At 44.2% G+C, this 24,671-nt stretch overlaps 2 protein-coding genes across 4 annotated transcripts in view; one reads left to right on the top strand and one right to left on the bottom strand.

The window, feature by feature from the left end:
• cilp (cartilage intermediate layer protein, nucleotide pyrophosphohydrolase) overlaps positions 1-19,250 on the top strand; it is a 56,614-nt gene extending 37,364 nt beyond the window's left edge. For 2 of the 3 annotated variants that reach the window (XM_071401508.1, XM_071401509.1), the window contains 8 exons: positions 11,370-11,541; positions 12,857-12,922; positions 13,188-13,457; positions 13,626-13,823; positions 13,965-14,279; positions 14,373-14,481; positions 14,593-14,750; positions 14,931-19,250. In XM_071401508.1, the coding sequence (XP_071257609.1) occupies positions 11,481-11,541; positions 12,857-12,922; positions 13,188-13,457; positions 13,626-13,823; positions 13,965-14,279; positions 14,373-14,481; positions 14,593-14,750; positions 14,931-17,281 (3,528 nt within the window). In that variant the 5' untranslated portion in view covers positions 11,370-11,480 and the 3' untranslated portion in view covers positions 17,282-19,250. Of the gene's footprint in view, positions 1-9,610; positions 9,891-11,369; positions 11,542-12,856; positions 12,923-13,187; positions 13,458-13,625; positions 13,824-13,964; positions 14,280-14,372; positions 14,482-14,592; positions 14,751-14,930 lie in introns of those variants that run through there. The other variant, XM_071401507.1, reaches the window with a different exon arrangement.
• A 234-nt stretch (positions 19,251-19,484) lies between these two features.
• On the bottom strand, positions 19,485-24,556 carry LOC139575976 (eukaryotic translation initiation factor 3 subunit J-A-like). The gene is made up of 8 exons (XM_071401510.1): positions 24,397-24,556; positions 24,159-24,250; positions 22,732-22,783; positions 22,390-22,481; positions 22,200-22,305; positions 21,485-21,661; positions 21,162-21,235; positions 19,485-20,907 (listed from the first exon to the last, which is right to left on the bottom strand). Exons 1-8 carry the CDS (start codon positions 24,416-24,418, stop codon positions 20,776-20,778), a joined length of 747 nt encoding a protein of 248 aa, XP_071257611.1. The 5' UTR covers positions 24,419-24,556; the 3' UTR covers positions 19,485-20,775.
• Positions 24,557-24,671: the final 115 nt, after the last annotated feature.

Raw genomic sequence — 24,671 nt, 5'->3', positions numbered from 1 at the left:
CTAGATCTTGGAGGTGAATATCACTGTGAAAATAGGGTCAGACTGTGAATTGAAGAAACTCTTGCAGAAACGTATTACTTGAACAGTTTTTGATTATATCGCTCTTATCGTGGGAGAATTAGTCATCTCTTAATGTCTTTATGTAAAATCAGGAGTCATGGATCATGTTTTGGTTCGTAAATCCAGTTCGCAGACAGTTTATCCTTCACCATGCTGCCAGATTTTATTTCTAAGGATCTGATTATCTTGTTGTCATTTATACTTAGGCAATTGTATGGAAGCCATATCATTTCCAATCCAGATTATGGTTTTCTTGGCCCCAAAACAAAGCATACAGACCAATTTCAATTAGTCTATTTCCATCCTGCCATAATACTGTTGCTGAAACACTTCTTTATCAGGAACTGTATAGCTGCAGGAATTATCCCAGCCATTGACTTCTACATAATGACTTTATACATACAGACAGTGAGATAATAACTGTCACTCTGCTAAACCTGTTATGCAGATGAATGAGGACCCAAAAGCGACGTAATAGTAACAGAGTCTTTATTCCAGTAAAAAACAAATAATGATACTCCTGGATATAAATCAATGGAAATCCAAAACAGGAAACTGAAATCCTCTCGTCAATAGAGAGGAACGACTGGAGACGCGACCACAGACTGCAGGTCGCTTCAGGAAGGCACAGGCCGTAGCTGACATAGACACCTGCTCACACGCAGCATCTGAAGAAGGCAAAAGAACACGACAGGGCGGAACAAGACACAGGAACTGCAAACATCAAACAAGAATCCGACAAGGACAGGAGCGGAAAACAGAGGGAGAAATAGGGACTCTAATCAGAGGGCAAAATAGGGGACAGGTGTGAAAGAGTAAATGAGGTCGTAGGGAGAATGAGAAACAGCTGGGAGCATGAACGGAACGATAGAGAGAGAGAAAGAGAAAGAACCTAATAAGACCAGCAGAGGGAAGCACAGGGACAAGACATGATCAAAGACAAAACATGACAGTACCCCCCCACTCACCGAGCGCCTCCTGGCGCACTCGAGGAGGAACCCTGGCGGCAACGAAGGAAATCATCGATCAACGAACGGTCCAGCACGTCCCGAGATGGAACCCAACTCCTCTCCTCAGGACCGTAACCCTCCTAATCCACTAAGTACTGGTGACCACGTCCCCGAGAACGCATGTCCATGATCTTCCGTACCTTGTAAATAGGAGCGCCCTCGACAAGGACGGGGGGGGGGGAGGGAAGACGAACGGGGGCGCGAAGAAAAGGCTTGACACAGGAGACATGGAAGACAGGGTGGACGCGACGAAGATGTTGCGGAAGAAGCAGTCGCACAGCGACAGGATTGACGACCTGAGAGACACGGAACGGACCAATGAACCGCGGAGTCAACTTGCGAGAAGCTGTCGTAAGGGGAAGGTTACGAGTGGAAAGCCACACTCTCTGACCGCGACAATACCTAGGACTCTTAATCCTACGCTTATTGGCGGCTCTCACAGTCTGCGCCCTGTAACGGCAAAGTGCAGACCTGACCCTCCTCCAGGTGCGCTCACAACGCTGGACAAAAGCCTGAGCGGAGGGAACGCTGGACTCGGCGAGCTGGGACGAAAACAGAGGAGGCTGGTAGCCAAGACTACTCTGAAACGGGGACAGCCCGGTAGCAGACGAAGGAAGCGAGTTGTGAGCGTACTCAGCCCAGGGGAGCTGTTCTGCCCAAGACGCAGGGTTTCGAAACGAAAGGCTGCGTAAAATGCGACCAATCGACTGATTGGCCCTTTCTGCTTGACCGTTAGACTGGGGATGAAACCCGGAAGAGAGACTGACGGAAGCACCAATCAAACGACAGAACTCCCTCCAAAACTGTGACGTGAATTGCGGACCTCTGTCTGAAACGGCGTCTAACGGGAGGCCATGAATTCTGAACACATTCTCAATGATGATTTGTGCCGTCTCCTTAGCGGAAGGAAGCTTAGCGAGGGGAATGAAATGTGCCGCCTTAGAGAACCTATCGATAACCGTAAGAATCACAGTCTTCCCCGCAGACGAAGGCAGACCGGTAATAAAGTCTAAGGCGATGTGAGACCATGGTCGAGAAGGAATGGGAAGCGGTCTGAGACGACCGGCAGGAGGAGAGTTACCTGACTTAGTCTGCGCGCAGTCCGAACAAGCAGCCACGAAACGACGCGTGTCCCGCTCCTGAGTAGGCCACCAAAACCGCTGGCGAATAGAAGCAAGCGTACCCCGAACGCCGGGGTGGCCAGCTAACTTGGCAGAGTGAGCCCACTGAAGAACAGCCAGACGAGTAGAGACAGGAACGAACAGAAGGTTACTAGGACAAGCGCGCGGCGACGCAGTGTGAGTGAGTGCTTGCTTTACCTGTCTCTCAATTCCCCAGACAGTCAACCCGACAACACGCCCTTCAGGGAGAATCCCCTCGGGGTCGGTAGAAGCCACAGAAGAACTAAAGAGACGGGATAAGGCATCAGGCTTGGTGTTCTTATTTCCCGGACGATAGGAAATCACGAACTCGAAACGAGCGAAAAACAACGCCCAACGAGCTTGACGTGCATTAAGTCGTTTGGCCGAACGGATGTACTCAAGGTTCTTATGGTCAGTCCAAACGACAAAAGGGACGATCGCCCCCTCCAACCACTGTCGCCATTCGCCTATGGCTAAGCGGATGGCGAGCAGTTCGCGGTTACCCACATCATAGTTGCGTTCCGATGGCGACAGGCGATGAGAAAAGTAAGCGCAAGGATGGACCTTATCGTCAGACTGGAAGCGCTGAGACAGAATGGCTCCCACGCCCACCTCTGAAGCGTCAACCTCGACAATGAATTGTTTAGTGACGTCAGGAGTAACAAGGATAGGAGCGGATGTAAAACGCTTCTTGAGGAGATCAAAAGCTCCCTGGGCGGAACCGGACCACTTAAAGCAAGTCTTGACAGAAGTCAGAGCGGTGAGAGGGGCAGCCACTTGACCGAAATTACGAATGAAACGCCGATAGAAATTAGCGAAACCGAGAAAACGCTGCAACTCGACACGTGACTTAGGGACGGGCCAATCGCTGACAGCCTGGACCTTAGCGGGATCCATCTGAATGCCTTCAGCGGAAATAACAGAACCGAGAAAAGTGACAGAGGAGACATGAAAGGCGCACTTCTCAGCCTTCACGTAGAGACAATTCTCTAAAAGGCGCTGGAGTACACGTCGAACGTGCTGAACATGAATCTCGAGTGACGGTGAAAAAATCAGGATATCGTCAAGGTAAACGAAAACAAAAATGTTCAGCATGTCTCTCAGTACATCATTAACTAATGCCTGAAAGACAGCTGGAGCATTAGCGAGACCGAACGGCAGAACCCGGTATTCAAAATGCCCTAACGGAGTGTTAAACGCCGTTTTCCACTCGTCCCCCTCTCTGATGCGTACGAGATGGTAAGCGTTACGAAGGTCCAACTTAGTAAAGCACCTGGCTCCCTGCAAAATCTCGAAGGCTGACGACATAAGGGGAAGCGGATAACGATTCTTAACCGTTATGTCATTCAGCCCTCGATAATCCACGCAGGGGCGCAGAGTACCGTCCTTCTTCTTAACAAAGAAAAATCCCGCTCCGGCGGGAGAGGAAGAAGGCACCACGGTACCGGCGTCGAGAGAAACAGACAGATAATCCTCGAGAGCCTTACGTTCGGGAGCCGACAGAGAGTATAGTCTACCCCGAGGGGGAGTGGTCCCCGGAAGGAGATCAATACAACAATCATACGACCGGTGAGGAGGAAGGGAGCTGGCTCTGGACCGACTGAAGACCGTGCGCAGATCATGATATTCCTCCGGCACTCCTGTCAAATCACCAGGTTCCTCCTGAGTAGAGGGGACAGAAGACACAGGAGGGATAGCAGACATTAAACACTTCACATGACAAGAAACGTTCCAGGATAGAATAGAATTACTAGACCAATTAATAGAAGGATTATGACATACTAGCCAGGGATGACCCAAAACAACAGGTGTAAAAGGTGAACGAAAAATCAAAAAGGAAATGGTCTCACTGTGGTTACCAGATACTGTGAGGGTTAAAGGTAGTGTCTCACATCTGATACTGGGGAGAAGACTACCATCTAAGGCGAACATGGGCGTGGGCTTCCCTAACTGTCTGAGAGGAATGTCATGTTTCCGAGCCCATGCTTCGTCCATAAAACAACCCTCAGCCCCTGAGTCTATCAAGGCACTGCAGGAAGCAGCCGAACCGGTCCAGCGTAGATGGACCGACAAGGTAGTACAGGATCTTGATGGAGAGACCTGAGTAGTAGCGCTCACCAGTAGCCCTCCGCTTACTGATGAGCTCTGGCTTTTACTGGACATGACATGACAAAATGTCCAGCAGAACCGCAATAGAGGCAAAGGCGGTTGGTGATTCTCCGTTCCCTCTCCTTAGTCGAGATGCGAATACCTCCCAGCTGCATGGGCTCAGTCTCTGAGCCGGTGGGAGGAGATGGTTGAGATGCGGAGAGGGGAAGCACCGTTAACGCGAGCTCTCTTCCACGAGCTCGATGACGAAGATCTATCCGTCGTTCTATGCGGATGGCGAGTGCAATCAAAGAGTCCACGCTGGAAGGAACCTCCCGGGAGAGAATCTCATCCTTAACCTCAGCGTGAAGTCCCTCCAGAAAACGAGCGAGCAACGCCGGCTCGTTCCAGTCACTGGAGGCAGCAAGAGTGCGAAACTCTATAGAGTAATCCGTTATGGATCGATCACCTTGACATAGGGAAGCCAGGGCCCTGGAAGCCTCCTTCCCAAAAACTGAACGATCAAAAACCCGTATCATCTCCTCTTTAAAGTTCTGATAATCGTTAGAACACTCAGCCCTTGCCTCCCAGATAGCTGTGCCCCACTCCCGAGCCCGACCAGTAAGGAGTGATATGACGTAAGCGATCCGAGCTCTCTCTCTTGAGTACGTGTTGGGCTGGAGAGAGAACACAATATCACACTGGGTGAGAAAGGAGCGACACTCAGTGGGCTGCCCAGAGTAACATGGTGGGTTATTAACCCTAGGTTCCGGAGACTCGGAAGACCAGGAAGTAGCTGGTGGCACGAGACGAAGACTCTGAAACTGTCCAGAGAGATCGGAGACCTGAGCGGCCAGGGTCTCAACGGCATGACGAGCAGCAAACAATTCCTGCTCGTGTCTGCCGAGCATAGCTCCCTGGAACTCGACGGCAGTGTTGAGAGAATCCGTAGTCGCTGGGTCCATTCTTCGTCGGATTCTTCTGTTATGCAGATGAATGAGGACCCAAAAGCGACGTAATAGTAACAGAGTCTTTATTCCAGTAAAAAACAAATAATGATACTCCTGGATATAAATCAATGGAAATCCAAAACAGGAAACTGAAATCCTCTCGTCAATAGAGAGGAACGACTGGAGACGCGACCACAGACTGCAGGTCGCTTCAGGAAGGCACAGGCCGTAGCTGACATAGACACCTGCTCACACGCAGCATCTGAAGAAGGCAAAAGAACACGACAGGGCGGAACAAGACACAGGAACTGCAAACATCAAACAAGAATCCGACAAGGACAGGAGCGGAAAACAGAGGGAGAAATAGGGACTCTAATCAGAGGGCAAAATAGGGGACAGGTGTGAAAGAGTAAATGAGGTCGTAGGGAGAATGAGAAACAGCTGGGAGCATGAACGGAACGATAGAGAGAGAGAAAGAGAAAGAACCTAATAAGACCAGCAGAGGGAAGCACAGGGACAAGACATGATCAAAGACAAAACATGACAAAACCAGAATAACATAAAACAATAAATAAAACTGGACACAACTTGGGAAAACTGGACAGTGTTATCTGATGTCATAAACATGACCTGTCTGGAGTCCAACTAAGGGACAGACCATGTGGGGCATGGTGTCCTATGCCCCAGACTGTTGCCTGGAAACGTTGCGTGTTTGTTGTCCTTCTCCCACTTCCCTTTCCCCTCCAGCCCGTCGTCCTCATCTAGTGAGAAAGAACTGCCTTTGAAGACCGACAGAATGTCATAAAGTTATCCCCTCTTAACAGCCTGTAAATTGTACAGTTTGTAAAATACACCTTAGAAAATTGCTGTCTGCCTGTTTTAGCTGGCAGTACAGTGGCATGGGAAATGTAGGTAGCTAGGTGACTGATGGGGGCATGTCACCCAGCCCTGTGAGAGTCCATCTAAGACCACCACTGTTCAGGGCATAATGCTCTGTAAGGTCCTCTTCCTTCAGGTCCAAGCTTACTGCAATCCAAAAATGCATCACCACACCACAGGATACATTCATAATGTTAAATAATACATTATGTTTTATACGTTGAAACAAGCTTTCCATATAAACACACCATGTGAAGTCCACCAAGCTACTGTACTGGTCTGTGCCTACCATAGCATTTTTCTGCTAATTAATGGTCCCTCCTCTGTATTTCTCTTTCATTACTGGCTATCAGTGAAAAGTACAGGAGAGTTAAGGAATCTAGTGGAACACTGTCTGGAAAGAGCTTCAGATCCCTGGGACCATGTGTCTGGCTCAGAGCCACGCTCCAAACTACTTACTGATTTCACTATTCTAATGACCTCACACCAAAGCAAATCACTGCACAGGAAATGCAATAATTGGTGGCTGGTAAACATGAGGTAAGATTTTGCTTAAGGACGGTGCAGGCTTTTCCATTTGGACATGGCTCTCGGGGCCACTCCGTAGGAACCTCCTTTTCGACTTCAACAAGCTTTGGTCTGCATCTGTTTATTTCACATAATCTATAATCTATCAATGTCAACATCTAAAACCAGCGGTGAACATCAAACACAAAGCTGTCATTAATATCAGTATTTATCAGTGAGGTTATATAAAGAACAACATGCAGCAAAAGAGCTGTGGTATCTCTCTGTCACTTCCCCTGGGTGTAAGACGACAGAACTGGTGTCCATTTGATCAGAACTCCAGTTCTGTCGTTATGCCAGCGGGTGAGTGGCATCCATCCACTCCTCCTGCTGTGCACACCACGCCTTGTAATTTACATGATGAGGTAAGTTAATGAGGGTCGTGTGGAAAACCATCAGACTGAGAACTGTCCAGGACCGTTTAGTAGAGTTACGCTGACCAGGTATTTTTAGTAGGTTTCCACAGTTCCTAAAATTGCCAGTCTACCAACCAGCCTTTTCAACCAAGGGGATGAAATGAATGACTTCATCAATCCCAGAAAACCCATGAGAAAACCTCATGTCCTTTTACTGATGACCAATAATTGACGAGTGAACGCAATGATTGCATGATGCAAACATAATGAAATAGACTTTCATTTCATAAGAACCCTATCTATAAAGTTGTTAATGAATGTAAATGACTAATGTGAACACTACTGCCATTCCATTTCCAATATTGTGCAGGCCTGTGTCTCAGAGGCGCTTAAAAAAACTGCTATAATGTGATTGAGAAGATAGGGTTTAAAGTCTCATACAGGATCCCTGATGATGGTCAACATTAATCTCTATTAAGGGTGAATGTTTGGTTTCACCGTGATTTAGTGGATGATGAAGAGTGAGTGACAGCATGACGACTTGTATAAATATAGCCTTTTATTGGGCTTTGAGCTAATGTTCCCATAATTACATTATCTGAAATTAATGAGATTGTGTCTATGAATATATATTTTTTTATAGTGGATTTGAAGGTTAATTTATCTTGTTTAAAGACATCGTGAGTATCTTACATTTTCATTACGTAAAGGCACAAACTCGTTAAATTGGATTCAGCTGTTATACAATTTCACACTAATGCCACACTGTGCTCAGGTTCTAAGTGACGGGTTTCTGGTGTCGACAGTGCAGGGTAGTCTGGTGGTGAGAGGGTTGTTAGTAGAATGGGATTCACATGATTAAACCGATGAGGGGCTATTCTGTTCTGACCCACCTTCTCGCAAATGGTGAATCAATGTATGAATGTTTCCACTCCATTTGTTGAATAATGTCAAGTTGAATGTTGTCCTACTCGTATATAGTAGCAACAGACTACAAAAATCGGTAAGTACCTACGTTTATATTCATCATTATAACCAGAGAATTCTTAGTTAACCTTAACCTCTGTTCAGAATCTAAACAGTCACATCTTCTCTCCAAACTAGCTAGATGTGGGATCGCTATGACCTCAAGTTGGGCTACACATGTAGCTGTACTTTCTATATTTCAGTGCCATCATAAGTCAGTGTATTGCTGTTGGCACGCCATTACTGAAAATCCCAAAGACACTGTTTATCAACAGATCAAAGTCTGGATAAATGAACACTAATAATAAAGGGCATGAGTCTGTGTGTTTACTGTCCTAATGTGGGGTCGTTCATAAGAACTGTCTTCATGGCCTCTAATCTAAACTGTTGATGGGAGCAGCTTCAGAAATGTTACTGTGTGTTGATGTTGCACAACAAAAGACAATCCCACATGGGATGAAGCCATTGTAATTACCAATTCACATTAGATGCTATTGCTGGCATTTCAACTGGGGACCACTAATATAATCGTTTAGGAATGGGTGCGTTGTGTTCTTGTCTGTGTTGGAAGGTCTTTAACTCTCTCTTTCTCACTATAGTTACTACTCTCTTTTTGTATAGTTGAATACTGACATGGACCTACTCCAATATAAGGGCAGGAAATACCAGATTATCCATCTCATGTACATCAGGTGGTTAAAGATGGAATCTGCAGTAGGGTGAAACAGCTCCACTGGCCGCCCCACCACAGTTGTTATTGTTTTTGTTGATGAGCTGAGGAGCGTTGCACAGCATCTTTCGCGTGTAAAATGATGTAAAACTGTGTTGGTTGTTTGCAGTAACTTCTTTGTTGTTGTAATATCCCAAACGGACGTGGCTGTTTCACCACTAACCCTTATCACTTGTGGGAATTGGCCTATATGGATAGGGGTAAATTGAAATGTTCCTTACAGAATAAATATGAAAAGCATATGCATAACCATGGTAGCAATTGAAAGGGAACAGCATGTTTGTATTTGGTTAGAATATATATTTTTGGGGGGGTAAAAATAAAATACAAAAAAGAACGGGAACAGTTCCGAGATTATTGGTAAAATTATTAGACCAAAGGTGAGGACACGAAAGTACACATGACAAGACTGAATTCAAACAATACACTGTTGATTTTGTGCATTTTACATTTACTGTACTTTTCGCCGCATTTGCTGATAACGACATCTGAAAATACTCTGGATACATTCAGTAACATAGTAAAACCATTCCTGAAAAATGTGGGGTAGGTGCAACATAAGACAACAAAATGACAAGGGGTTGAGTGGGACGACTAACTGGTGTCCAAGTGGTCACACCTCTCCAAAGTGTGTGAAGCGCAGACCCAGAGCTCCGACCCAGAGCTCAGAGCTCTCTCATGTATAGCATGTTACTGTAAAGATACTGCATTCCATTTTAGCCGTTTATCAGTGCCCAAACCTGCCATTTTCAACCCGTAGACTGGTAGAAGTGTAAAGGGCAACGGATTCCAGCTTTAACTAGGTTCCATGTCCACTTAAAATGATGACCCATCTGACTGAGGTCAATTCTCCCTTATGTCTAGACCTGGGTATCCTCATCTATAGACACAGAGGTACAGCAGAAGGTTACAGTAAGCCCCCTACCTTCCCAGAAGCAGCAGCAGAGAGTGGGCTCAGTCGTACTTGTGGTCTCCAGTCTTCACGCTCTCAGCTGGCTTCCTGTGAATGGCACGGAGCCGACCCCTGGGCTCGGCACTGAGCTGTATAAGAGAGAGCAGCAAGACAGTCAGCACAGACACAGCACCCTGCATACAGGGAGGAGAGAGACTACTGAACACTACTATACAGAGATACTCACAGGGTAAGACTGAGATCCATAGTCGCCTTCTCTTTCCCTCTCATTCCCTGTTGACCCATCTTTGAACTATACTGTTAACGTTGTTCTTTCAACAGACATATTTTTTATAGACGATTTGGGAGTGCTGAATGCAAGTTCAGCTTCTGTTCTTTGAGTCTTGGTTTATTGATGATATAAAACTGTTCAATAGATGCACATTTGTGAGTTCAGACATTTCATAAAATACTGAAAGACATTCTCGTTAGTCTGTGTGAACTTGAAAGACAGTTTGACGTATTGACGGACAATAGGTTTCAGCTTGCATGTGTGTAGCTATGAGTGTTTGTGTGTGATTGTGCAAGGAGGTAGCCTATTCATGGAAATAAGTAAGAGTGTGTGCGTGGCTTTTCATGGGATATCATTTGTGTGTGCACGTGTGCGTGCCAGTGTGCGTGTGTGTGTGTTTTCGTTTTGGCTTGTGTAGCCCTGTGCTTGGTCAATGGATGCAGAAACGTTTTAGTGTTCCCTTGAAACCAAGTGATGGCTAGCACAGATGTGTCATTTGAGAGGGCTTCTGCACATCCATAATGTTCTTTCATTCTTATGTTTCTGCACCCGCCTCTAGTGTCCCTCCTAGAGACCTCAAAGCGTGAGAAGGATAAAAATAGTGATTATTGTTTTATTTGATAAATCTGTCATTCTGCTGGCCCTCGCTACATATTCATCGCCAAACCCACTGGCTCCAGGTCATCTATAAGTCTTTGCTAGGTAAAGCCCAGCCTTATCTCAGCTCACCGGTCACCATAGCAACACCCACCCGTAGCACACGCTCCAGCAGGAATTTTTCACTGGTTATCCGCAAAGCCAACACCTCCTTTGGCCGCCTTTCCTTCCAGTTCTCTGCTGCCAATGACTGGAACGAATTGCAAAAATCTATTCTGTTACTGACTGAACGTTTGTTTATCCCATGTGTAACTCTGTGTTGTTTTTGTCGCACTGCTTTGCTTTATCTTGGCCAGGTCATAGTTGTAAATGAGAACTTGTTCTCAACAGGCCTACCTGGTTAAGTAAAGGTGAAATAAAATAAATAAATACATTTAACCACCAATATACTGTATGTTTTTTAAATTACTGTTGATCTCCTCAGTGAAAAAAATGCATTTAATAACTGTCACCGAGGTGTAGATCAGTGGAGACTGGTGGGAGGAGTTATAGGAGGACTGTCTCATTGTAATGGCTGGAATGCCATTAATGGAACAGAGTGGAACGTAATTTCCATGTTTGATACCTTTCCATTTATTCCATTCCAGCCACTATAATGAGCCCGTCCTCTTATAGCTCCTCCCTCCAGCCTCCTCTAATATTCCATCCAGGGAATCATATGCAATAGAAAATAAAAGCATTTCATTTTATACTGTGGAACACAAAGTTACACTACTGTTTTTGTTTGTGATAATCTGTCAGCAATGAATCTGGCTAAGTATTTACATTTTCCCTCTACAGGAGTTGCTGGAGGTGTTGGTGGACTATTCTTCGTGTTGTCGTGCCTGGCGTGTGAAGGTCATTACCACAAGGTCAGAGGTCACAGGTCAGAGGCAACAGCAGAGTGCCAGGATGTGCTGCCTATCAACATGGGCTCTCCTCCTAGCTCTGGGAGTCACCACTATGGCACAAGGTTGGTCTTCATTAGCAGTTACTATTTACATTCTCCTTACTGTCCCCAACACACACACACACCCCTAACATGTACACACACACACACCCCTAACATGTACACACACACACACACACACACACACACACACACACACACACACACACACACACACACACACACACACACACACACACACACACACACACACACACACACACACACACACACACACACACACATATCCCTAACACACACACACACAGCTCGGTTTGGCAGTTGTAACGCCATAATTCATTCGCAAGGCTCAGCTTGGGAATTGTAACTATTATTTCAACTGGGAAACATTTAAAAAAAATTCAACATGTGTCAAAACGTAAACCAGGATGATATCCTGTATGTGGAAATTCGATTATCATTGATAATTTCATTATAAAGTTGAGTGTATTATCTAATGTGAATTTGAGAAGTCAGAACAGAGGTCTCCTTTGGACATAGACAGCAGCCTGGTGATCTTCTGACTCTGCAGAAGCCTGTGCTCCATATTCTCCCAAACCATTAGTAAACAGAGGTATATTGTTGCATGTTCCCATTACTGATTCTGCTCTACAACCTTAAGTAGGCCGGGATATGTATAAGCACCAGGCTAAGGAGACACCTGTCTGCAATTGGCCACACAAGTACGTGCCAGTAGCATGCTTATACTGAGCCCCAATGTGAACTCAGAACGATTATAGTGTTCGGTGGGTACTGTAAATGCAATGGTCTGGGAAAAGTCCAAATATGCATTATGTAACACTGTACACTACAAATGTCATTCTGTAAATTACACAGCAAGCAGAATGAATAATGAGTATCAATCTCTTGGTTTCAGTGACATTACAGTACAAAGCAGTTGATTGTTTGCAGCTGAGAGTAACGATGGGACAGAAATGGAAAATAAATAAACTCTTGTAGCCTTTTCACTGTTGGTCCACAACATATTTCCTCGACCACTTTGAAATGCTATTGGCAGCTTTATGTGTTGGCGTAATTCATTTTATTTCCAAAGTACACAGGGCAAATCACCAGAAAGAGATTAGTGTGGCACAACATGAAGTTAGAGTCAAACTCGTAATATACTGTTCCATGACTCAGAGTATAGTTGAACGATATGAAAGATACAGATTCTTTCCCATTGCTTTACGGGTGGTCAGACTCCTCTAGGAAGAAATAGCCAGAGGTTTGGTCTGTCTGGTCCGAGGTTTGGCCAGTCTGGTCAGCATTAAGGCATTGGTCAGTGATGTCACAACAGGTCAATCCTGAGTCATCATGAGGTGTGTGTGATGTTTTACAGGAACATGGAGGAGAGACAGTTTAAGAGATGCGAGACAAAACAACCCTGCAGTCTACCACTCTGAAGGTAACATTTAACATCCCAAAATACATCTCTTTACACAATTGTCACGACTGTGGCTTTAAGTCCGGATTGTGGCTTTAAGTCTGGTTAATGTCTATGAAACAATATGGTATGAAGAACTATAACTTTCAGAATTACAGCCCAATGGCATCAGTGTTGACAGCAGCAGAGAAAAGAGCTAACAAATGTAATGCCATTGTTTTATAGCCAAAGAGGAAACACTGTAACATTCTGAAGTAGTACTCATTGTGCGACATTCTGTGTCCAGATAACTATGAGTGGACCACTTGGTTCAACGTGGACCACCCTGGAGGTCGAGGAGACTATGAGCAGTTGGATGCTATCCGTTTCTACTACCGTGCGCGGGTGTGTGATGCCCCCCAGGCTCTGGAGGCTCGCACCACTGACTGGATCCCTGCTCGCAACACGGGGGAGAAGACTCACGCAGACCCTACCCTGGGCTTCTGGTGTGCCAACGCTGAGCAGGCCCCTGGCCGCAACTGCTCCAATTACGCTGTGCGCTTCCTGTGCCCCAAAGGTGTGGCTGGGAGCCTTACTTTAATACAGTTGAGAAGTAGCTACTGTATTATGTCAAATAAAACTGTTCTATAATAGTGAAAGCCATCATTTATCTTCCAAGCAATATTTCTAGCTACTGCAATTATATCTGTCTTTTGTAATGGAGTGAAAACCTATTTTCAATCAGGCAACACTGGGTCAGAAGGCATACTGGATGCCTGGGGTCCTTGGTCAGACTGGAGTCATTGCTCTGCCAAGTGTGGTCTGGTGGCAATGCAGGTGCGCTCCAGGAAATGCCAGTCCCAGCCTAAGCAGTGGGATAAGCAGTGCAGCGGACCTACAGTGGAGGGAAGAGCCTGCAAAGGACCTGAATGCCCTGGGACTGGTGAGTCGCTCTCAACATCTCCATTACAGCTATTAAATATGATAGAAACCTCTGTAATGTCACAGTACTATTTGCATACCATTTGCATTTTATTCTAGAAATGGTCTGACATGTTAAACTGTATTGCTGCTGTTGTTCCAGGTTGCACACTGCACTGTGAGATGGGTAGGGTGAATGCGGAGTGTGACACCTGTATGTGTCAGGACCACATTGTACTGGGCTCTGTCCGCAGTGCTGGAGGTCTCCCTGCCCCAGGGGCCACCATCCTCCGCTTCGGCCCCAGCTCCAAACTCCTCACCGTCACCGACCACAATGGACACTTTCGCATCCCAGGGATCTGTCCCGACGGCAACGCCACACTGACCGTCCAGCTGCGGAACCACGCCCCTCACACTGTCACCGTGCCCCACGGCACCGAACACACCTCTGTCCTCAGTATCATGCTGAATAGAGCAGGTAAAATGGCCACAAAAACAAAAAAATGAAAGCTAACATTGTTACATTTCTCTGTTTTACATTGGTCTCAGACACTGTAATGTGATCCCTCAGAGAAGCTCCATGTGGTGAAGAACCCTGAAAACAAGGCCAGAAGAGAGGGCCAGACAGCTGCTCTCTGCTGCAAAGTAGGTGGATTACCAGAGCCAGAAGATTACCAGTGGTAAGCCAATGGATCTGTAATGACAGCTTGGAAAATGTTATATATTTACCATATCAAAATCAAACAGTATTGGCTGGGTATAGTGTTCAACAGTCATCTGTGACTCGGTAGGTTTCACAACGGCAGCCTGCTGGACAGGAAGCAGCTGAACTATGACAGCACGCTGGTCTTAAGAAACCTGAGCATGGAGCAGACTGGGGAGTACTACTGCAGAGCCAGCAACCAGGCTGGGGCCATCAAGTCCAAACCTGCCATAGTCACAGTCTTAGGTTTGATCACAAAGCACCGCGGTTGATATTCACACATTCATATTTACTATGTGAACAGCCATTAGCATGACATCAGTCAATGATCAGAGGGAGAATGAAAGGGTATTGATTTTCTCATAAAATAACTGATTGTAAATCTTTTAATGTGTTGGTCTGTTTTCTACCCCTTTCTCCTCACAGGTAAAGATCAACCTTCATGTAACCCAAAACCCGGATCCTACCTTATTCGCTTACCTCATGACTGCTATCAAAACAGCACCGACTCACTCTATTACGACGTAGGAAAGTGCCACTCAGGGACTTGTGCAGGACAGCTGGACAATGGAATCAGGTGCAAAGACTCAGTGGCATACTGCTGTGGGGTGGCAAAGATGGAGAAGAAACAACTGAAATGCCAGGGCTATGAGCTCCCCACCATGGTGGCGACCGAATGTGGCTGCCAGAAGTGTGTGGAGACCAAAGTCATTGTGCGTGGGCGGGCCATGGCCGCAGACACTGGGGAGCCCATGAGATTTGGTCATGTCTACATCAATGGAGCCAGAGTCAGCCGCACAGGCTACAAAGGCACCTTCTCCATCCAGGTCCCCCTTGACACTGAGAGGCTGGTGATGACCTTTGTGGACAACATGGATAAGTTCGTCAACACCACCAAGGTTCTTCCATTCAACACCAAAGGGGGCGCCGTCTACCATGAGATCAAGCTTTTGAGGAAGAAGGAACCAGTGACCATCAGCTCAACAGAGCTCAACACTCTTCAGCTGGGAGAGGTGGAGGGCCAGGATCCTATTGCTGAGATCCAGATCCCACCCAACTCCTTCTACAAGCAGAATGGAGAAGTATTTGTGGGTAATGTGAAGGCTAGCATCACTTTTCTGGACGCTAGAGACGTGTCCACAGCAGCAGCCGCACAGAGTGACCTCAACTTCATAGGAGATGAGGGTGACACCTTGCCCCTGAGAACATACGGTATGTTCTCAGTTGACTTCAGGGACGAGGAGGCCGGAGAACCACTGAACGCCGGAGAGGTGAAGGTGAAAATGGATTCAACACAGGTGAAAATGCCTGAGCACCTGGACACCATGAAGCTGTGGTCCTTGAACCCCGACACAGGCTTGTGGGAGGAGGAGGGGATCTTCCAGATGGAGAAGAAGCAACGTGGTAAAAGGGAAGAGAGGACCTTCCTCATTGGGAACATGGAGATCAGAGAGAGGAGGCTGTTTAACCTGGACGTCCCAGAAAACAGGAGGTGTTACATCAAGGTGCGAGGCTTCCGCAGCGATCGCTTCATGCCCAGTGAGCAGGTAGAGGGAGTGGTGGTGACCCTGATCAACATGGAGCCCACTGCAGGTTACTCCTCCAACCCTCGTGCCTGGGGACGCTTTGACAGCGTCATCACTGGCCCCAATGGTGCCTGTCTGCCTGCCTTCTGCGACGACCAGAAACCTGACGCATATTCTGCCCACGTTATGGCCAACATGGGAGGAGAAGAACTCGAGGCAGTCCCATCTGCTCCCAAGTTTAACCCCAACATCATTGGAGTTCCTCAGCCGTACCTGGGCAAGCTGAACTACAGACGGTCAGACCACAATGACTCCAGGTTAAAGAAGACAGCCTTCAGCATCAATGTGGCCAAGCCCAGCCCAAACACAGCTGAAGAGCTCAATGGACCTGTGTACTCATTTGACCAACTGAAAGAATGTGAGGAAGCCCCATTTACTGCAGGCCACTTCCGCTTCACCAGAGTGGAGGGAGATCGCTACGACTACAACACAGTGCCTTTCAATGAAGACGATCCTATGAGCTGGACAGAAGACTACCTGAGCTGGTGGCCCAAGCCCATGGAGTACCGAGCCTGCTATGTCAAGGTCAAGATCAATGGTCCCCATGAGATCAACATGCGCTCCCGAAACCAGGGCGGCACTCACCCCAAGACCGTTGGCCAATTGTATGGCCTCCGCGACACCCGCAGCATCCGCGACATGGACCAGTCCACCGTCTCTGCTGTGTGCCTGGAGTTCAAGTGCAGCGGCATGCTCTATGACCAGGACCGAGTGGACCGCACTCTGGTGAAGGTGATCCCTCAGGGCAGCTGTAAGAGGGACAATGTTAACTCCATGCTTCAAGAGTACCTGGTTAATCACCTGCCACTAGCCGTCAACAACGACACCAATGAGTTCACAATGCTGGCACCACTGGACCCTCTGGGCCACAACTATGGCATCTACACAGTGACAGACCAGGACCCCCGCACTGCCAAAGAGATAGCACTGGGACGCTGCTTTGATGGCACCTCTGACGGTACTTCCCGTGTCATGAAGAGCAACGAGAGAGTGGCACTTACCTTTACCTGTGGCGACCGTGAGGTGACCCGTCAAAGCGTGTTCCAGGCTCTGCAGAACTCCCCCGGGCAGTCTCTGGCGAGCGCAGTGAGGGATGGCCGAGGCAGGAAGCAGAGAGCAGGAGCCAACGCACTCCGCAACAGCCGTAGACGCAGTACTCGGAATCCCACTGCCACACGCACCTCAGGCTAAAGCACAGCACTACAGATCAGGGTCTCCACATCACAATCACATCAGACATGTTGGTAAATTACTAAAGAAAGTGGGTTTTGGTGATGGGATTCAAATTTATATTTTAGCCCTTCAGTAAATATACCCAAGTTTTTTTTCTTCATTATGTACTGTTTGTAATAACATTTGATTTGTTATTGAAATATGTTTTTTGATTGTGAGTAAGGCCCATAACAAAATATTTGTTCAGTTATGAATTTATGGTTATCTATAACACAGGTATCTCCCAGGGAACATTTGGTGGAGATTTTAATGTTACAGCAAATATTGTATTTTCTTCACCTGTACTGTGATGAATATTTACTACTTGAAATTGTAAATAATGGGATATTTATTACATGCCATTCAAGATTGTAACCAGTAATTAAGACACCACACCCCAAATAAAACAAGAACATGTTGGATTGCTGATTCACTTAAACTTAGACAAATCTTTGTTGGCTCACATTCACAACATACAGTTGAAGTCGGAAGTTTACATACACTTAGGTTGGAGTAATTAAAACTCATTTTTCAACCACTCCACAAATTTATTGTTAACAAACTATAGTTTTGGCAAGTCGTTTAGGATATTTACTTTGTGCATGACACAAGTAAATTTTCCAACAATTGTTTACAGACAGATTATTCCACTTCTAACTCACTGTATCACAATTCCAGTGGGTCAGAAGTTTACATACACTAAGTTGACTGTGCTTTTAAACAGCTTGGAAAATTCCAGAAAATGATGTCATGGCTTTAGAAGCTTCTGATAGGCTAATTTACATTATTTGAGTCAATTGGAGGTGTACCTGTGGATGTATTTCAAGGCCTACCTTCAAACTCAGTGGCTCTTTGCTTGACATCATGGGAAAATCAAAAGAAAACAGCCAAGACCTCAGAAAAAAAGTCTGGTTCATCCTTGGGAGCAATTTCCAAACACCTGAAGGGTCCACTTTCATCTGTATAAACAATAGTACGTAAGTATAAACACCATGGGACCACGCAGCCGTCATACCGCTCAGGAAGGAGATGAGTTCTGTCTCCTAGAGATTAACGTACTTTGGTGCGAAAAGTGCAAATCAATCCCAGAACAACCGCAAAGGACCTTGTGAAGATGCTGGAGGAAACGGGTACAAAAGTATCTATATCCACAGTAAAACGAGTCCTAAATTGACATAACCTGAAAGGCCGCTCAGCAAGGGAGAAGCCACTGCTCCAAAACCACCATAAAAAAGCCAGGCTACGGTTTGCAACTGCACATGGGGACAAAGACTGTACTTTTTGGAGAAATGTCCTCTGGTCTGATGAAACAAACATTGAACTGTTTGGCCATAATGACCATCGTTATGTTTGTAGAAAAAGGGGGAAGCTTGCAAGCCAAAGAACACCATCCTAACCGTGAAGCACGGGGGTGGCAGCATCATGTTGTGGGGGTGCTTTGCTACAGGAGGGACTGGTGCACTTCACAAAATAGATGGTTTCATGAGGAAAGACAATTATGTGGATATATTGAAGCAACATCTCAAGACATCAGTCAGGAAGTTAAAGCTCGGTCGCAAATGGGTCTTACAAATGGACAATGACCCCAAGCATACTTCCAAAGTTGTGGCAAAATGGCTTAAGGACAACAAAGTCAAGGTACTGGAGTGGCCATCACAAAGCCCTGACCTCAATCCTATAGAAAATGTGTGGGCAGAACTGAAAAAGCATGTGCGAGCAAGGAGGCCTACAAACCTGAATCAGTTACACCAGCTCTGTCAGGAAGAATGGGCCAAAATTCATCCAACTTATTGTGGGAAGCTTGTGGAAGGCTACCCGAAATGTTTGATACAAGTTAAACAATTTAAAGGCAATGCTACCACCAAATACTAATTGAGTGTATGTAAACTTCTGACCCACTGGGAATATGATGAAAGAAATAAAAGCTGAAATAAATAATTCGATCTACTATTATTCTGACATTTAACATTCTTAAAATAAAGTGTTGACCTAAAACAGGGAATTTTTACTAGGATTAAAGGTCAGGAATTTAAAAAAAACTGAGTTTAAATGTATTTGGCTAAGGTGTATGTAAACTTACAACTACAACTGTGGCTGACATTGTAAAGCGCACACTGTGGACAAACTACTTCTAATCAACTCAAGCCATAACACAACTGTCAGTGAACTCAGAGAAATTGGATAATTTATCCTTTCGACCAGTGATTTTATTAAATTAGATGCATATAAAACACTGAAGACCTGGTCATCTTTTACGTTATATTGTACACCACATTCAATTTCCTTAACAATTTGAAAACTATCAAATGTTAGAAAATAGGAATAAACATGTCCCTTTCTACCATTATGAAGACAATAAGGTCAGCCCATAATCCCCCTCCTTGTCTCACTTGATACAAGCCTGCAGAAGCAATGTTAAGGAGACCAGTTGTGTTAGAAACTTGCTAGATCACAATTTTATCTGCATTAGTAGCAATTGATGAGCAAATTTAGTTTGTCATGCACAAAAAAAATACCTAAAATCACTCTTGCTTCAACTGTTCAAGGATATTCCACAGATGTATCCAGAGGATGGCCACGAGGTTTGGTCACATCTTATCGTAAAATTAATTAGGCTTGGGCTGTATACCATATAACTTTGAAACAGTTTGATTTTCAATAAAACTGCTTAGAACTATCTTAGACATGCCAAATAAATTATCTCCAGCTATGCATTGGGTTTACTAACTCACTAGATCAGTGGTTCGCTTGCAAGATCAAGCTTCTTGGTTACAGCAGAGACAATTAAGTCCCTCCTGGATAAATCCCTCCTGCTTAAATGTGTTTTGTGCATTCAGGACCAGTATGATGGTATGAAAATCTGGATAGCGCCCAACTCTAAAATGCATTACACTTGTCTATCCATTTTTACAGTGGATGCATAAGCCCGCTGTAAAATCAACTACTAAACATGTAGTGTCAGTTTCAAAGCACAAACAATGAAACTTTCGACGGATAAAGATAACATGTGTATTTGGCAACCGTTATAGATACTATATACTTTCCTGTAAGAAACCCATCAACAGGTAAAGTGAAATACCTATAATATTTATAGACATTCTGGGTGAAATTATTTGCATAGAACCTAATTTGTTTAGATGTCACTGCAGTAGCAACTGGAATTTGACATGAGCATATAATTTCTCTAAATCAAAAACGTGCTCTACAAATCACATACAGCTTGTAAAGTATTTTTCACTGTGTTTTGTAACTTTATGAAGTTTGGAGGCTGAATGAGAGAAAAGGCAATTTCATTATGTATTAACAGAAGTGTTGGTACTGGATGCTCCCTGTATAGTCCCTCGGATCATTGAAGCAAAATGAAAGGGCGACACATTGTTCAGGTTTTTCCAGGATGACACTGGATAGCATGAGAAGTACAGCTGCATTTCTGAGGGTTAAAGGGTGAAAGGGCAGTGGGGATATAGCCGTCATCACATGAAGTCATCATAGTCTTGGGTGTAGCCACCATCAAATTCTCCATAGTCTGCAAGGTCATCTTTCCCCTTGGCTTTCATACCGCCACCAAGTACAACTCCTTTCTTCTTCTTTTTGCCTTTGATTGCCTGTGGAACCAAAACAAAACTTAAATCATTGCTACAAACAAACACTTGGTGTTCTTCAAAGTGAATTGAGTGAATATTCATGTAAATGGCGCAACCAGGGTGTAATTAGTTCCTTGAGCAGAGACCAATGAAAAGCAATATGGAGGTACTGGTAGAGGGCTCCCTCCACTGACCGTAAAGAGATCTACAATTCATGAAGAAAACTCTAGAAGGATGACATCATTTTTGTTGATCATGAATAAGAAACAACTTACCTTTTCTTGCTTCTGTTTTTCATTAAGTAGCACTGTCAGGGAAGAGCTGATTTTCTTTAAGTCTTCAACTTCCACTGTGTAGAAACAGAACATTTAGTTTAGACACGTTAATACGTTATAACAACGGTTGAGCCTGAACGTTAGTGAACTCCAAATATGACAAGTCAAACCGTTGTTGAATGGCTTATATATATACACATATCTCAACATGAGGTATTTATAACATGTGGTTTGGCATTTGTTTTAAAGTAATAAGTGCACAAACCTAAAACACACTGAATAATAAATAATGTACCATAATTAATGTAGGATGTTGAACTCACATGAAATACAGAGCTCCCGAAACAGTGACTCCAAGAAGCTTGAATAATGCACTGATGTTTCATACTGTAATATTTTCACTTTCAGCAGCTTTTCAAACTCTGTGAAGTCCTCTTTAGAAGATGGGCACATGGCTTCAATTCCAGAAACATTGTTTATGGTACTACCCCCTGAAATTCCTGAAATGACAAGGACAAAAACTAATGAGAACACACAATAACAGTATGGCTGGCTAGTGGGTACACATTAAAATGTAAAATCAAATCAAATCAAATCAAATTGTATTTGTCACATATACATGGTTAGCAGATGTTAATGCGAGTGTAGCGAAATGCTTGTGCTTCTAGTTCCGACAATGCAGTAATAACCAACAAGTAATCTAACCTAACAATTCCACAACTACTACCTTATACACACAAGTGTAAAGGGATAAAGAATATGTACATAAAGATATATGAATGAGTGATGGTACAGAACGGCATAGGCAAGATGCAGTAGATGGTATAGAGTACAGTATATACATATGAGATGAGTAATGTAGGGTATGTAAACATAAAGTGGCATAGTTTAAAGTGACTAGTGATACATGTATTACATAAAGATGGCAAGATGCAGTAGATGATATGTTTCATGTATCAGAGAAACATTTTTAAAAATCTGGAAAAATGACATCCTTGATATCTGGGTTAAACCGGACAGGATATTCCAGGACCTTACCAAAAGCCTCTTTTGCCAGCTCCAAGTCAGCTTCCTCCTGCATCTTCTGCACTTTCAACTTTTCTGCTAGCTGTTGTTCGGGTGTAAGCTCTTCCTCCTCCTCCAACTATCAACAAGAAAAAAGTATAGGATTCATAAGAGAGAAAATATTCAGATCTGTAAAGTTAATCCAACATTTCCAAAAACTCACGTTCTTTTTCAGCTCTTGTTGCTTTTTCCTTAGCCGGTTTTCTTTCTCCTTAATTTTTTCGGCCAGTTTTTTCTTCTCAGACACTTTGGCCTCTGAAACAAAAAAATTATGTTATAGCAAATCTCTGGAACAAAAACAACCATCAAATCAAGTTGAAATTATACATTATTTAAGCAGGTACTTGATAATAAAAGACATGGCAGCCAGTATGACGCAGGAAAATTTTTATGATATATTCACACAAATATATACAGGTATGTGCAAATCAGCATATATTATATTACAACAGGCTGCAGCCACTACTTTCTCAAACCATTGTTTGGAAATTATATATTTCTTCACCAGCTTTCTTTGCCTCTGCTTTCTTCTCTTCCTCTTCATCATCCCAGTTATCCTACAGTGGGAGAATTGACAGGAATGAGTGAAATGATGTGACTACATAATACTGGGTAGTTAGGTGGTTGGTTCTGGGACTTGTCTAGAGTAGGTCTTGACTTAATTTTCTAGGAAATCCACTAGATTGAGGTTATGAGACCAACTGCATTATCAAACATCAGAAGACATGTCAGAACCAGTCACAGCCACCTCATTATCACAAAAAGTGGTTATGTAAAGCCTTTCAACCAATATTTGGCAAATGTGTCATATTCCCTTATTAGGGCCTCAATGGATAAAACAAGTACCTAGCTCAAGCCTTATCCAAAACACACAGAACGTTTCTCTCGGTGTAGGTCGTCATTGTAAATAAGAATTTGTTTTTAACTGACTTGGCTAGTTAAATAAATGTTACATTTAAATAAATAAACTGTAGGCCTAGTGTAGTGATCATGTTTTGCTTTGGGGACATGAAAACACCATACGAATTTAACACTACCTATATTCCACAGAAACTATGGTCAACAATTGAAACTGCTTTGCTAGCCTTTTCCACAGCTGTATGATCCCACAGTAACGCTAAAAATTCGGTTGACTTTCTAGACAAATGGTGAAAATGAATCAACGGGAAAAGTCTGTTGAAGAGGATTCTCGAAAATACACTTTACTTTCAGTATATGTCAGAGTTGGAAGCATCTAGTAGTAAGGCTCAATTCAATCATCTGATGTCATCAGGGCAAAATAATGACGTTGGCAACTAACGTTAGCCAGCTAGCTTACATTCAAGTGTTTGTTAAATGTATAACACAAACAAAGCCTTAAACGGACTTGAATGACTAATCACAGTCAGATTATGATTCATGTTTATCTTAAAACTGGCCAGTCAACACATTAGTTCAGACCTAACTAACGTTAGCTAAATTAACTCCTAACCTAAAAAGCTAGTTCAGTAGCTAACGTTAGCTAGTTAACTTACATGTCAGTAACGTTACACCATTGAATCTCCCCAACTCAGAATGCAACAAATACAGACCGTAGTTACTAACTAGTCAACAACAAAAAAACATAGCTAACGTAGACCAATTCAAAAACAAAAGTGCCAGATAATGAGTCTCAGCTCGAACCAGGAGACACACGCTGACAGTTCACATGTGCGGCCTCACAGCTTGTACAGTATCGAGCTAGCTAATATATATCTGTTACCGTTAGCTAACTAGCTAGTAGAACGTGGATAATGCTATGCTAGTTGGCGGCTAGCTAGCCAGCTAATGTCCACAGACTAACTAGCAGGGCGTGTTGTATTAGACACAACTTATGGGTTAATTATGACTTGAAAGTCAGGTGTAAGATGGCCTTCATCATGTAACTAGCTAGCTAGTTAGTTGTATGGTTACCTTCACATCTTCATCTTCGTCTTCGCCTTCCCATTTGTCCAACACTACCGCCGTTTTGATCGGCGCGACGTCCGGCTCGAAGTTGTCAGCGTCTATAAATACATATTATAATGGTAACTAACCGTTATCTTGAACGTTCAAAACGATATACTAGCTAATATCAATCACAGTGTTATCCATCTTTCACAAAACCCAAAATATAGCTGTCGCACGATATCATTTCTAACTTTGTTCTCACCCCAATCGTCGTCATCCGCCATCTTGGCTATGTGTGTGCGGGTATGATAGAACTCTGAACTGAACTGAAAGCGGTAAAGCAGATGGATCAAGTAGACGAGGCTTTACCGCTCTGTAATGCTAGGAGTTGCTGCACTCTTCTTTTTTTTCAAGAAAGGAAAACCCCTTCATGGAAGAGTATGCCTTTTATTGAGTAAAAAAAGTCGCACTGTACCTCAATCTTACATGTTAATCTTTAATATTAAATATTTAATTAAAGGCACAATCTGTCATTTT

The sequence above is a fragment of the Salvelinus alpinus genome, chromosome 5, assembly GCF_045679555.1.
Source record: "Salvelinus alpinus chromosome 5, SLU_Salpinus.1, whole genome shotgun sequence".
In the NCBI taxonomy this organism is placed as follows: domain Eukaryota; kingdom Metazoa; phylum Chordata; class Actinopteri; order Salmoniformes; family Salmonidae; genus Salvelinus; species Salvelinus alpinus.
This window is presented reverse-complemented; position numbering and strand designations above follow the sequence as displayed.

Coding starts and splice junctions, on each gene's coding strand:
- LOC139575976 (XM_071401510.1), bottom strand. CDS start 24,418: ATGGCGGATGACGACGATTGGG. Junction 24,251..24,396: donor GGCGGATGACGACGATTGGG/GTGAGAACAAAG, acceptor ATGTATTTATAG/ACGCTGACAACTTCGAGCCG. Junction 21,662..22,199: donor GCTGGCAAAAGAGGCTTTTG/GTAAGGTCCTGG, acceptor TTGTCATTTCAG/GAATTTCAGGGGGTAGTACC.